This window comes from Chiroxiphia lanceolata, chromosome 7 (genome assembly GCF_009829145.1).
Source record: "Chiroxiphia lanceolata isolate bChiLan1 chromosome 7, bChiLan1.pri, whole genome shotgun sequence".
In the NCBI taxonomy this organism is placed as follows: domain Eukaryota; kingdom Metazoa; phylum Chordata; class Aves; order Passeriformes; family Pipridae; genus Chiroxiphia; species Chiroxiphia lanceolata.
In genome coordinates, this window is record NC_045643.1 from 23097927 (window position 1) to 23112498 (window position 14572).

General features: G+C 40.7%; 1 protein-coding gene across 3 annotated transcripts in view; it reads right to left on the minus strand.

Moving 5' to 3' along the window:
- LOC116789131 (unconventional myosin-X-like) overlaps window positions 1–14572 on the minus strand; it is a 90371-nt gene that overhangs the window by 6911 nt on the left and 68888 nt on the right. For all 3 annotated transcript variants that reach the window (XM_032692528.1, XM_032692527.1, XM_032692529.1), the window contains 11 exons: window positions 14219–14342; window positions 13492–13735; window positions 12591–12686; window positions 10866–10959; window positions 10206–10261; window positions 8438–8580; window positions 6672–6866; window positions 4719–4876; window positions 3464–3587; window positions 1420–1717; window positions 6–213 (listed from right to left, as the gene is read on the minus strand). In XM_032692528.1, coding sequence (XP_032548419.1) covers window positions 6–213; window positions 1420–1717; window positions 3464–3587; window positions 4719–4876; window positions 6672–6866; window positions 8438–8580; window positions 10206–10261; window positions 10866–10959; window positions 12591–12686; window positions 13492–13735; window positions 14219–14342 — 1740 coding nt within the window. The remainder of the gene's footprint in view (window positions 1–5; window positions 214–1419; window positions 1718–3463; window positions 3588–4718; window positions 4877–6671; window positions 6867–8437; window positions 8581–10205; window positions 10262–10865; window positions 10960–12590; window positions 12687–13491; window positions 13736–14218; window positions 14343–14572) is intronic.

The following is a 14572-nucleotide window of genomic DNA, read 5'->3' on the forward strand; positions in this document are numbered from 1 at the left end:
ATTACCTCCCCAGCGCTGGTGTGGGAGTTGATGGTTATTTTACAGGAGCCGCCGCCATGGCAGTACACTGTTGTGGTCATTTCTTCACGCGTGAGAAGAGCCTGTATTTCCTCCTGGGAGGGCACAAACTCCCTTGTCTTTGTTCTCTTCAAGGAGTCACTTATGAATTGTGCATACCTGTCTATTTCTGAGTCTGGAAAGAGGTCTTTTACCCTAATTGTAAAAAGAAGTAAAAAAACTCCATTACACATTGAACCGCACATTACCATGAAACTTGTCTGGTAGAGATATTGATGTCAAGTGCAACCACAAGAAATACAACTTATTTCCTAAACCATGCAACCTGCTTTTACTAGTCATTTGAAAGTGACTTCAGTGACATTGCTCAGCAATGTGTGAAATAAGCAGTTCAAATTATCAGGAGTTTAGTACCAGCTGAAGACAGTACAATCGACTATCTCAATTTACAAAACTGAGAATAAAAACTATTAAATCAAATGTAAACTTTTTTCATTTATTCTTAATGGTTTTTTCATTTGCTGGCTCTGTTTGAGCACTTTTACAGTATATTTGAGAACTAAGAAGGTAGAAAGTAGATGCTTGTACACAGTTCTCTTCCCTCTAAGGGCAGCATGTCTAAGTATAAAAATATCTGCAACTGCAGTCGTAAAACTATGAAATGGCTACACTGAGTATTCTTCAGCACCTCTCAGACTCAGGCCCTGGGTGCAGCTATTTGGTGTACTGACACAAAATTCATCTCACTCTTTTCTAGCTTGTAAATAATTAAATAGATTTTATTGATCTTTCTCATCGTTCTCATCATTAAGAAAAGAGTGAGGCTACAAGGCTGCAGCTCAGCCCCAACGCAGACTGCTTTGGAAAGCTGCATTAGATGCTGAAGATGAATTGGGAAGAAATGGAAATTACTTAGTTCATGAAAATGGGAGGCTGAAGCAGATTAAAATTAAAAATTGTAAGCATTATGTGCTTAGTTAAGCAAACAAATATTGAAAAATTATAGTTTGGATTTACAGTACATCTCCTGCTCCATAGTACACATTTTGCTTGTGCCAGCTGCAGGGTAGTACACATTTCAATGAATATGAAGGTTTGGTCCTCACCTTTCCAGCAGGTTGATAATGTTTATATGTACATTAGTGAGCACTAGCTCATCAGCTGTAAATCCACTGTGACACAGTCTCATGGTATTCGCTTTGGGTGTCTTACATGCCACATCCTTTTGACACAATAGATGGATGGCAAGGGGGGAGTCTGAATACACAGAAGAACTAGTAGCAAGAATTGTGGGCAAAAGCGGGAGGCTGGAACTCCACAGGAAGATGTTTCCACAGGAGGAGGGCAGTGGAAGATAAGCAGAGTAAAAGGAAACAGGCTGCAAACCGAAGGGACATTTACCTTCGAAGGTGGAATTTGAGGTAGCGCAGGATCCCTCTGCTGGGCAGGAAAGTGCAGCTCATACAGCACATCAGCTGCCAGTGGTGCAGGTTCCCAGTACTGTTGGGATGTGGCATGTGGTTAGTTTGCTTGATGAGCTGACAGTACACTTCATCACGAAGAGGCTTTAAATCATGGCAGGTCTGCAGGATGCCTTGGATAATGGGTATGGGGTCAGACACCGTCTCGATTTCCTGAAGGGAGTTGAAGATCTTCACTGCTTCATCCTGTAAGCTGCTGTAACCCTTCTCTTGTTGCACTGGGAAACAATCACAAATGTGACAAGAGGTGAACATCTCCCTCATTTTCTAATGGCCCAGCAACACTGCAAGCAATTGTACTACTCTGTACAGCAACCTGAGCTCATATCCTGAACTTAAATTTATACTCAAAATTCATTAATACTTCCCCTATAAATGTTCAAATGCAGTTTTAATTAGTATTTGCCAACATCTCACTTTGCACTGCAAATTCATTTCTGGATATACTGTGCAGAAAGGCAGAGTGATGCTTTTAAGGGAAACAAACACTGAAATCTAGTTCAGGATTCAGTGTCTGCAACTGAGGTGCCTAAATGCAGCCACCGAAGCCTGGCTTGTATACTTTCAAAACTCTGTGTTGTGCCTGTGTTAGCTTTGACCCCTGAGCCAACAAAGAACTTCCACAAATTGTGAAATTGCGCAGATGGAGCTTTTACCTATTGCTTAGATTTAAAATGCTTAGACCAAAACTGCTTAGGTTTTTTGAGCACCTGAATGTCTGCTCTGAATTGCTCAGACACATGTGATACCATCCTGCTGCAGGCTTGCATTCTGCTTTGCACACCTCTGGGGCTTTAGGTCCTTCTGAATCTCCTGTACAGCCACTGCTTTCCCAGTGCCCATGCATGAATTGTGCTATTCCAATACACAGTCCTGTACAGTAATTTATACAGAGTAAGTGCTTGCTCTGTAATTTTTCTGTATTTCAAAATTTATTTTTTTCTGGGCTTTTAATCTGCCACATAATTGGATCCTTATATCATGACAGATAACAAGCAGCTAGTACTCTTTCACTTTCTCCATAACAGTCTTCTGTCCCTAAAATCTTCTTTCTGGGCTGAACAACCCCACCTTATTTAGTCACTTAATTGTAGGTAAGTCCCTTGATGCCTTTGATCATCTTTGTGTAGCTTTTTACTTATCTTTGAAAAGATGTAGAAGGCAAAACTGCATCCTGTATTCAAGATGCAGGTGCATGATACACCAATACAGCCGTGCAAAGACCTTTTTTTTTCTTTTCTATGCTTTCAAAACCTTGTGTAAGCTGTTTTGTTTCTGCATACACCACAGGAGTTGGCATTTTCATAAAGCTATGTAAATTTGTGTTCACTCTCCTAAGCAGAACTAGATCACTACCTATGTGGCACACTGCTTCACATATCCACATTGAAAATAATTTCTTAAAAGATTTTGTGACTCAGTCACTCCACATTAGAGATTCTTCTATAGCTCTTCAGCACCAGCTTTCAGTTTTAGTATGTCAAACAGTCTGGAATCATCAGCAAATCACTTTGGTTTTCTGTTTGCTTATCACAGGGTCAGCTCTTTCATGTTCCTGATGCATTTCAAGAAAGAATTCATTTAGTTTGGTTTTACAGCAGCTTCTGTAGGAATACTATTCAACTGACAGCTGCATGATGTCATCTTCTTGTAGTACTTCCACTGGAGCCACTTGCAACCCAGTTGTGGCTAAAGGATGACATGCTGCACGTCCCCCAGAGGGATGATAAACTATCTGTCCCCATTTACTTTAAGATTCAGTGTTCCCATGATAAGAAGCAGTGGACACAGCATACCTTCCGGAGAAGAAAGGGAGAGAGAAAGGGACTGCTCCCCCTCCGAACCCTGGGGGCTACACTGCACTAAATAGACTTCACCTGCACACAGAGAGCTTACAGACCAATTTTGTGGTGCTCAGGCCCTCAAAACATGAGTGGATTCTGTCACTTGGGTAAAATACTTACAGCTGACACTAACATCTCCATAAGGTAGTGGGAGCAATGGGGAATGCAAGGGGTGCTGGGTATATCGCAAGATCGGGTTCCTCCTATATGTCTGTTCCACTACTTCCAAGTTTGTGCTGTTTTCCTGAAAATAAAAAAAAAAAAGAGAAAAAATAATTATCCTCAAACAGGGACAGTCCTTTGCAGGATGTCCTCATACATTTATGTTCAAGCTCAAGCACCTTCATCTAAATTTCTGGAGGTCCATAGAGGGACTACGTGACCAAAGCATAACTCACATCTAAAAATTACTCTGTACATTATTTCTGAATCTTAAACACAAGAATAGCCATGCTGCATCATACCACATGTCACCAAGCACAGAATCTTGCCTTCAGACATGGCTTGCGGCTGACACCTAATACAGGTAACGTAACAGGCATGTGTGGCATAATTCCTCCCTCATATATCCTTTAAGCTTTCAACAGTAAATGGTTAATGGACTTTCTGATCACAGATCCACCATGTTCAGTATGTAATAATGAGCCTGTTCTCCCGATGTGTTTACAGAAAGAACAACCAAAATTCTGCACATGGTGTCAAAAATCTGGGCCTGTTGCTACCATACAAACTGGTATCACATTCCTCCACATGTTGCCCTCTATTCCTTCCCTGACAATATTTACGGTTCCATCTGTCCTTGAACTCTGAGCTGAAATTTTCCAAGATTCTCTACAATCACTCCCAGCTCTTTCTTCCTGAATACATACTATCTAGTTGCATCTAATTTAGAGCTCATTACACACACATTTCTTCTGAAATATGTTTTAGTGTGACTTCTAATATGATTCCATGTTTAATTTACCAAAGTTTTTGGAAAGATTCTTTTCAAAATTACTCCTCCTACAGTGGTGCAATTTTGCTATCTTGAAGGATATTTTCTTTCCACCCTTTACTCTGATATTTAACCACACAAGCCTAAGGTATGAAGAGAACTTCAGGGTACATCAAAGTCAGATGACTGGTAAGAATGGACTTTTTTATATTTGTGTCTGGAGGATGCTTAGGAGAAGAAAGGATAAAGCAGGAATTCGTAAATACTTGATGGTGTAATCCTGCAAGCAATTTGTAATTGCACAGAGTTATAACCTAGACTTACACAGATCAGCTAACATGCTAATTCAAAATAAAAGTCACGTAATATTTGATTATTTTGTTGCACAGTGGTGACCTGGCTGCTCCCAACTCACTTGGGAACTGGCATGATGGCACCTACCCTGATGTCACGAATGAGCTGCTGTGTAGGTGTTTCTATGGGAACTTTGCTGTCAATGACACCCTGAATGGCAGAGGCCCAGCGCATTGCTTCATTCAGCAGCTTCGTGTACAGTCTGTAGGAGTGCTTTCGCCCATGCACAATGATGTTCCAATAACCTGGAGAGAAACAAAGAAGCTGGAAGGTGAAACTTGTTTCCTTATTATGTAGTTCAGTAGACATTAGAAAATGTGACATCCACTAACCAGAAGGGCCCAGTGGGAGAATATGGAGAACTACAGGTCTGTCAGTCTGACCGTGACAATGGGGAAGGTTACGGAGCAGAACATCTTTAGTGTCAAAGGAGGGCAACAAAACTGGTAAAAAGTCTGGAGCACAAAGTCCTATGAGGAGCAGCTGAGGAAGCTGGGGGTGTTTAGCCAGGAGAAATGAAGGCTTGGGGGGGACCTTATCACTCTCTACAACTCCCTGAAAGAAGTGGCCAGGTGTGTGTCTGTCCCTTCTCCCAAGTAACAAGTGATAGGACGCCAGGAAATGGCCCCAAGCTGTGCCAAGGTAGGTTTATATTGAATATTAGGAAAAATTTCTTCATGGAAAGCGTTGTCAAGCACTGGAACAGGCTGCCCAGGAAACTGGTTGAACCACTATCCCTGGAGGCATTTAAAAATTGTACAGATATTGGACTTAGGGACGTGGCTTAGTGATGGACTTGACTATGTTGGGTTAATGGTTGGACTTCATGATTAACTTAGAGATCATTTGCACTTTTAATGATGCTATGGTTCTCTTCTTGTCTGTAGCTCATGGTTTAAGGAAAACCCTTGCTGCTTTGATAGCAACATATGGTATGTCTGGTTAAAACTGACTAGGCAGACATTAACATCCCCATTCCCAAAACATATTTATCAGTAGGAAAGTCCCAATCCAGATTTTGGTACAAACAACAGCTTTCCAAGATACACGTATCTTGCAGTGTAACACAACTACTTGCCTGCCAACCAGGCAGCTCACTTTCACAGACAGCGTTTGGGCTACACTTTGCTGTTAATCACTCAGAAAATGACCACTCTACACACAGCACCCAGTCAGATTGCCAAATCAATTCTCATAACTTTTAAAAATATGTGTTTGACAACCTGAGAGAACATGTCAAGGTGATGGTAATTCTCTCTGCTAAAGGCAGCCCTAGACATCTGTTGAGATTAAAAATGTAGACAATATCTTGTGAATGAGAAGAATAAATTTTCTCTCATCTCACTTTACTAAATATGCTTCCAACCCTTCTAAAAAGTATCCCAAGCAACTCCACTACTCAGATGTCCAGTATTTCAAGTCTTGTCCTAAGGTTCATGTTCTTTGTCAGGGAGATTCACCCTTTATCCCATAACCTGAGTTCCCTCCCAAACTCATAAAGCAAGGAATGGAGGATCATGCCAGATCCCGCCTTCCCAGAACTGTGCCATGTTGCACAGAAAGCAAACATAGGCCTTTGTTATCTTTCGTTTCTAACAAGTTGAGTGATGCTATAAAACAGACTTATAGTGTATGGCATTGCTACTACTTAAGAGGATAGCACTGACCCCAGAGACAAATATAGGTCATGCTACAAAGTGACAGATATTTATGGAGATGTACCAATAATTACAGTGTCAACTGTAAGAATGCACACCTGTTACCCTATCTGGGAAACACTTAGATCCACAGTGACACTACTCAGTGAAAAACATCAGCACTGTGTATCTCCATCAGGTCTTACAGTCACTTGCACACTGCTCTCTGGTCCTTTGCAAACCTCTCACAATTTCTATGGGCAGAGATGTCTGCAGTCAGACACAAAGCCTCAGATGACATTAAGACTGCCTTCTCAACAGGACACACCATTACAGTCTTGCACCATCCCCTCTTCAGAACTCCACACATGGGGTCTGCTCACTGCCGCTTTCTTCCTCTCACCTGTGTCTTTGAAGACCCTCTCGTCAGGCTGCACTACAGAGCAGAGGCTGTTGAGCACAAGTGTGCCAAGCTTGGCAGCTGTGCGCTCAGATGACTTGTAGTAATCGAGGGCAGTGTTTGTCAGAACAAACCAGCGCTTCTTCATCTTCAGAGAGGACATCTTATTGCTGCTCTGAACCTCCTTATGAAGCCAACCTAGCACAGAGACATAAACATTTCAGTGGTTTCACTACCACAGCAATCCTCAACCTCTCTGCAGAAAGCTCATGCTGGGACCTACCAGCTCTGCTTTACTGGTATCCTGCACAGTTACTGTAAGAAATTAGCCCAAAATTTTCCACCAAGCAGTTCCATTCTTCGGTCCAATGTATTTTTTTAATTAATGATCTCCCATCACCAATGTGATCATGAGGGTATCCTCTATTCAGGATGTTTCCATCCCAAGCCACAAACACATGAATAAATAATTTACAATTTATTCTTCCCAAGAGATGCCAAATGCCTATCCAAACCTTGATGGAAGAGGTTTGGTGATATATGTCTTCTAGTAGAAAGTAAAAAAAAAGTCAATACTGTAACAGGAAAAAATCACAGTCTGTATTGCTAAAGCTGTCAAAAAGACAATTTTCTATTTAGAGATATAAAAACCATTGTCTCCCCACGAGGCAAAAAGTTCAAAGAATGTGAGACTGAGCTCAGAGTTTCCATATAAAGAAAATACAGAGTGAGACATTTCTGAATATATGCTTATGTGGTTACACTATCGTCGTACAGACATCTTACTGTGAAGCGCAGAGCATACATCAACTTTACAAAGGATCATTCCTTTTTTCCTTTAACTAATGAACAATATGAGATAAAAGGAACTGTTGCCCTGCAATTAAGTATTTTGAATTTAAGGTACTCAAACTGTTGTCTGCTAATCTGTTTTATATCATTCAATCTCTTTGAAATTTTTAAGCCTAGAATGGAAGGCTTATGCCACATTTTGGTGAACCTTTTCCTGCTGTCCTCCTTCCTTGCCATGACCACTCTTAGACCTTTATTCCTTCACAGACTCTTTCCAAAAGATGTAAAGCAATTTGTTCATGCACTTGTTTTCCACAGATTGAATCAGGAGTGTCTTCATACATTTCAGACTACGTGATGATCTTAAAGTATTAAGGAAATTTACAAATGCTTGAGATAAATGAGGGAATATTTTGTAATATATGTGATCACTACTCATGCTTCACCATCTTCAATTAAGCTCTTTAGAAAGACATAATTTAAATCTCAGAGAATTTTTCTCACCTCACTATGTCTACCATAATCAGGTTAGTTAGTTTAGCTGAGGACAGTAGCAATCCCACAAAGATCTCTCTCCCTCCCTCTCTACATGACAGATGTCAGAAGGAACACAGTTTTCTGACAACAAAAGCCACAGTGTCATGTTATAGTCCATCTAAGCCAGCTGCTCCTAAACAGCAGCCACGCTCCTTCCTATTCCTGATGGCACTCACTGGACATGTTTAAATAAGCTATGGAACTAACATCAGAAACCTAACATATAAAGTAGTGGTTTTTTTCCATCTGACAGGAAATCATGCCCCATGCCAGGGGTAGCACACACAGGATGTGGCAAGCAGCAGGCAGGAAGGTGGAGATGGGCAAAGAATGACTGGTTTTGGGGAGCAGCTAAACCCTAGATCAAGTTAGCAGAATATCCCTTTCAGATTATAAGCAGAAGAGGAGTTTCACATGTGATTGCATGCATTTCCTTTCACCTCTCACAAGGAATTCCTGGCCATCAACCTTAGATTCCCCTTTCGGTTTCTGCAGCAAAGAGATCCAGTGATGCATCTCCTCAGGCGTGTCGCTGTTGCAGTGAATCACTCGATTTGCTGTGATGATCACAAAAGAATTCGGTCTGCCAGAAAACAAAACCATTAAAGTTAGCCATAACCTTGCAAATATCTCAATTCACAGCATACTCAAAGTCAAGGTTTTTATCTTCCCACAAACAATCCAGAAATACTATCAGAATACAAATAACAGAGAAGTGCAGAAATACTTAAAATCACCTTCTGTGCAGTTATGCACTAATGAATGGAGAGACCAGCTAAATGAAATTAAATATCTTTCAAAAGCTATTTCCAAAGACTAGAAAATATTAATTAGATAATAACCAGCTGTAAAATGTCCTGAGTTCATAAGCAAAGGTCTTTGATCCGCCCTCTGACTGGACTGAGCTAGTGCTAGTACCACTGGGCTGAGCTAGTACAGCCATGCTCCTTGTACTTATTAAAACCACTGATGCAACAGCAAACATAGCTCTCAGCAGGGTCAGCTAAAATGGGCTCGAAGTTGGTTTTAGAAAGGATGAGCTGATTCTGACAAAACAGAGGAAAAATTGTTATGTTGCTTCTAGATGACTTTGTCCTTCTCATGCAACTGTGTCCTACCAAAAGAATATTCACAATTCTGTAGAGAATCAATACTTTACAGGAAAAGTAAAAGTATTACTAGTTCAAAGAGAATAGACTCAGAAAACTTTGAAAGCAAAACAAGATTTCTATGAGAAAACAGAAATTGAAAATTGGAATGCAAGGATGAAGTAAAAGGTAAAAGGCGCAAATCAAGAAACTTTTAGAAAATTGCATAAACCAAGGGAAGATAAAAATAAACTGCATAAAAATACTGGTTGAGAATAAGCCTTCTCCTCAGAATTTTTACGTTGGTTCAAACAGTGATACTCCAGAAGAGTGTATCCCAGTACATACATGAACAAATTTTGACTCTTCAGCTTATTATTTGTTCCTTGTTTTCACTGGTATACAGATTAATTATGAGGAGTACAGGTTGAGAACTGCCTAAAATGTTTTTATCAATGAAATCTTAGATCAGTACTGAGATATGCAGTTTCTAAACTAATAACCCCAAAGTCCGAGCAACCTGTGTGAGTTAAAAAAAAGAGACGACATAGGTAAGTAATTTAATAGCTAACATTTTACTTCAGCGCTGTAGTAAGTATCTTTGTCCTGGCTGAACCTGTTATGTGGGAAATAATTAAATGTTAACACAAAGTGGTATGAAATGTCCCATAATCTCTTCACTGAAACTAACTGAACTGAAGGTCTTTGCATTGCAAAGACTTCAAGAATAACACAGATTTCTAAATTCATCCATTATTCTTTCATAATGCTGTTTCTTTCCCCTAAATTTACAAGATTAACTTAAAATTACTCTGTTGAAAAACTGGAAGTGCTGCTTTTACTGGACATATTTGTTCAGTGGTATTAATAGGTAAGACTATAATTTACTGGCTGTTTTCACTTCTATAAGTTAAAGGAGAAACTTCTACTCGAAGACAAATCACATAGGAACTTCATGCCTATGAAGCTGTAACAAGCTGAAGATCTCAGTTTTTCATGTGTTTGGAGAAAAAGGTGTATGAGTTTAAACAAATACAAACCACAAAAGAAACCTGAAGCTACCCACAAAAATATGTTAGAGAGTTTCTGATTTAAGAGCCGGTCAGATTGCTGTACCTACCTGTCAGGATTGTCTGAGGCACAGACAGAGTCAATAAGCCCAACATCTAGGGTTCCCTATACAGTGAAAAAGACACAGATTGCATTTTAGATTACAGACATTCTCCTTTGTGAATAGAATTTGAACTGAAAACATTCCTCTAAATTCCAGTAGCTTGAGTAGAAATGAACATATGAGAAAGGCATGAGTGAGTCATCTTTGCTCCCCAAACAGCATAAGAAGTGCAAGGGCTCCACAGGACTAGAGGAAAAACAGCTACAAATTTCCAGAAAGTATTATGAAGGCCTGAAATAACCTTTGCTAGTATCTCTGTACTGGCAAAATACATAAATACACTGTTCTTCCCAACTGCTGTCTTCTGTCTGGAACAACTGTGACCCAGACTAGTCCCATCCAAAGACATTTTATCTGCATGACGGAGTCTCCTTCTTCTCCTCAAACTGAAGAGAGTTACAGGTGATTAAGCTGAGCCACCCAACACAACCACCATGATCCCCACTGCTTACTCTCTTTGCTATCAGTTTTGCTGTTTCTTTATAATAACTGTCCAACTTTCTTATACTGCTCATGTTCTACAACAATGCACATGCTGGAAAAACACAAACAGTTAAACAGAGAGGGTTCCAAGCATTCCCACAGGCTGGTTGCACAGTAACTCACCACAGCATTCTTTGGATTGGCCTGTTCATCCTGCATTTCCCTCAGCTGCTGTGCTGTAGCGCTGTGTACTCGGCTCAGGACATTAAACCAACCGCTGGCAATCAGAACAGACTCAGAGTTAAAATCTGGGCAGTGAAACTAGCTCCAAAATATGATCAAGGAACCTGGAAAGCTGCCACTGGGAAAATTTCTTCATTCACAATTTCCTGAGTACTATTGCCACAAAGTATCTCTTGGGCTGATCATGCTAGATTCTAATGTCATCCTTCCTCCTTATTTATCCATGAAAATTCTGTGCACGTTCTTCAACCCACTGACAGCTGCTCCAGGAAAATCCAGTTTTCTACTTGTTATTCAAGGAACTGTAAATAAGCAGTGGCCTTAGAGAGAGCCCAAGTCAGTAGACTGAGAAGAGCATACAGCAGCTGTAAAAACACAGTTAGTTGGGAATCTTCCTGGACTAGAGTCCGAGAGACATTTGGGAGCCTTTTTAACTAGTCTCTCTCTGATCTGCTAATAAACTTGAAAGTCATATGGTTGGCAATTAATCATGCGTTTGTTTATAACTGAATTTGGAGTTAATTTTTTGTCTGTGAAAGGGCTTCTCACTTCAGACATACCTGGAGGCTAATCACTGTTGCAGAACAAGCAGATTCTTATCTGCAGCTTCCATCGAGATCAGCAAACATCTACATTTCATGGAGGATTCTCAAACTGGATACTCTAGAGCATCTGCTAGTCTGCCCTTTGCTAGTGCAAGTGTTTGTGCTTTCTTCTCCCTCAGAACAGAGACTGAGAACAGAGACAGAGGCCACGTTTTGTTTACACTTGTCCTAACAATTCTGCAGTGTTACCTTAGGGCATTGCAGTTGTTGAAGTTCTCGGTTAAGAAGTTACCTTCAGCTACTGCCCCCTGAATTCGCGTGTTTCTTGTTCATGTGCTGATCTTTAGTCCATTTCTGTTATAATTGTGTCTACACACCTTCTCCCTTCCTCTCCCTACACCAAATGAAATAATAACAGACCCTAAATAACTTCACAGAATCAGCAGATCAGAGAAACAGTTACACTGTCTGGGCTGAGAGAGCAGAAGCCTTGGTTAAAAGTGGTAAAAGTGGAAAGGCACGAGCAGCTAGGGACAGTAACCTCTTAACTTGGCTTTGCATAGCCAGAACAGGTTGTCCAACCTCCCCTAAACAACCGATTCCCACTGTCTGGCCAAGATGCCAAGAAGGAAGGACATGAGTCATTTGTTTGCTTTGCACTGGGAAGATTTTATCAGATGACACTACAGACTCTGATAAGCTGCAGCCTTTTCTCTGTCTCCTGGATAAAACCCAGCTGCTCTCGCAATCATTTACAGACAACATGAATAGACTTTTTGTTTGATTCAAGATTCCATTTAATAAATAAATCAGCTATTAGATGGTCCAGTTTATATTAAGGTTTGTGTGTCTCCTGAAGTAACCCTTGAATTCAGCATGCTCACAGACACATGAGAAGGTGGCAGTCCTATGACTAATAGGCTGAACCACCATCTTGGTAGCTGCAATGGGGATTCCCCAAAGTAAGTGTGGTACCTCCCAGGAAGCATGAAACAACACTCTGGAACAAATCCCCTCTTTTCCCCAGCAAAAGGGAAGTGATTGTTTCTCAGGTTCTCCCATGAGTAGCTGGATCAGACCTGCACTGAATGAATACATCTAACAAAATTCCCGCTTATACCTGGCATCTTCTGGTGACTCCGCAACAATGTGATAAACTCTGTCTTCTGTCACAATGTCCAAAGCATTCTCCTTTTCATGAATGTCCACAATCTCTCTGGAAAACACAAGGAAGCACAAGAGCCAAAACTGAAAACCTTTCAGAGGCCTAAATTCCCTATTCTTGATTCTTTCACATGATACCCTTCACCATATAGAAGGGAAATAACTAGTACAGACAGCTTGTAACTCTGACAGAAAATTCCTCCAGTACACATTAAGATGTTTAAAAAAATCTGTACAGTTAAAAACCAAAGCTTAAGGCGTTACACGGATTTTCTTCAAGACACCAGCAGACTAGATGGAAGAAGAGATAACAGGGAGGTTGATACAGAGGTCTGTTTACAAAGTCGGGTGTGCCATGTTTTTTGGCACTTTACAGTCCACATAATGCTAATAGGTGACTAGTTTCTCCTTTCTTACAGCATAAACTGAGGAATTAACTATGGCAGCAGAAAGAGCATTCAGGACTCAGCAAAAGGCACAGCACATGCTGCCAAATTCAAATCATGCTGTGAGCTTCATACTACCTCTGTGAAATGCCTGGAGAAGCCAGAAAACAGATGGAGTTTGGGTAGGAGAGAATGCATGGGGTATGTACTTAATTAGCCCCTCCTGGTCTGGCTCCATCCATGGCTTGGAAAAAGCTCCTGCTGGATTATGAAATGCAAGACTGGGAAAAGAACTACCAAGTAATTGCAGACTCCCTCCAGAGTAAAAGCAGAAGCTGTAATTGTCTTTTCCTTCATTTCTGATTCTCCCAGCCCTTTAAGAGGTACACTGGCCAATAAACTGGCAGCACTGGACACTTCATTATTGATTTAGAGAGTATGAGGGATCAATGAGATTATTTTGTCACTCACTTTGCCCTTCTGATATCAATTGTCCCCTTCAGCTTTTCCTCACTATCATTCTCAAAGTACATCAGCTTGGATTCTCGAAGCACAAACCAACGGCGCTTCCAGTTGCGGCGTGAAAGCGTTGACATGCCTCCACCTTTTTTGTAGAGCCAGCCTGACTTCAGTGCCTCTTGCTTGGTGCGGAACCACATGAAGGCCTCGTTCTTCAGAACGCACCAGCGCCGCCTCCATGGGTTCATGAGACCTCCTGCAAAGCAAGGGAGCAAAATTTCATCAGACATGCAACAAGGGCCATGTCTCCATTCTGATCCTGCTTCTTGGGTACAACTAGTTTCCACTTCAGTTCCTACATGAAGCAAGGCAGCTGAAGAGAGAAACAAGGTTATGCTTAATTTCAGACAGAGAAAAAAACCAGAACAAACTTGTGAAACAAACACAAAATATAGCAATATACGCACTACTCAAATGTTTTTGTACTGTCTTCAGTTTTGTAGCTCAGAATGAGTCATTTAAGCCCATACCACATGGGCACAATTAGGTCTCAGTAGCAAAGATATCCCTGACACTCACCTCCTAGCTCTTCATTTTATTTGTTGTTTTAAATAAAAGAAGAAGAAAAAAAGAAGAATTAACTGAGAACTAAGAGCAAATAAGGATGATGATTCTGGAGAAACAGAAGGGGAAAGCAGGTTTCCTGGATTCCATCCATCCATGGTTTTAATAGACTTACCTTTCATGTAGAGATAACTGTGAAAATAGGGTGGTCCTGAGCCATTGAAGATAGTGACTCGTCCATTACAAAACTCTTCATCTGTATCAATGTAAACATCCACTTCTTCTTCGCTCTCCAGAAACTAGAAGGAAAAGAAGAAATACAGGCTACTTGGGTTCTCCTGGTCACAGGAGGACTGCAGGAAATTTAACAAGGTTAGAGAAGTCACATATACAGAAGGTGCAAAACTACACATAGTCCCTTTGCAAAAAAGCAGTACGGTAAAACTAGAGGCTTGACAGCTTACCCATTAATGCCTAAAGCAAGAACATGGAATTTTCATACTTGAAAAGAGAGCAATGGACATGGCTA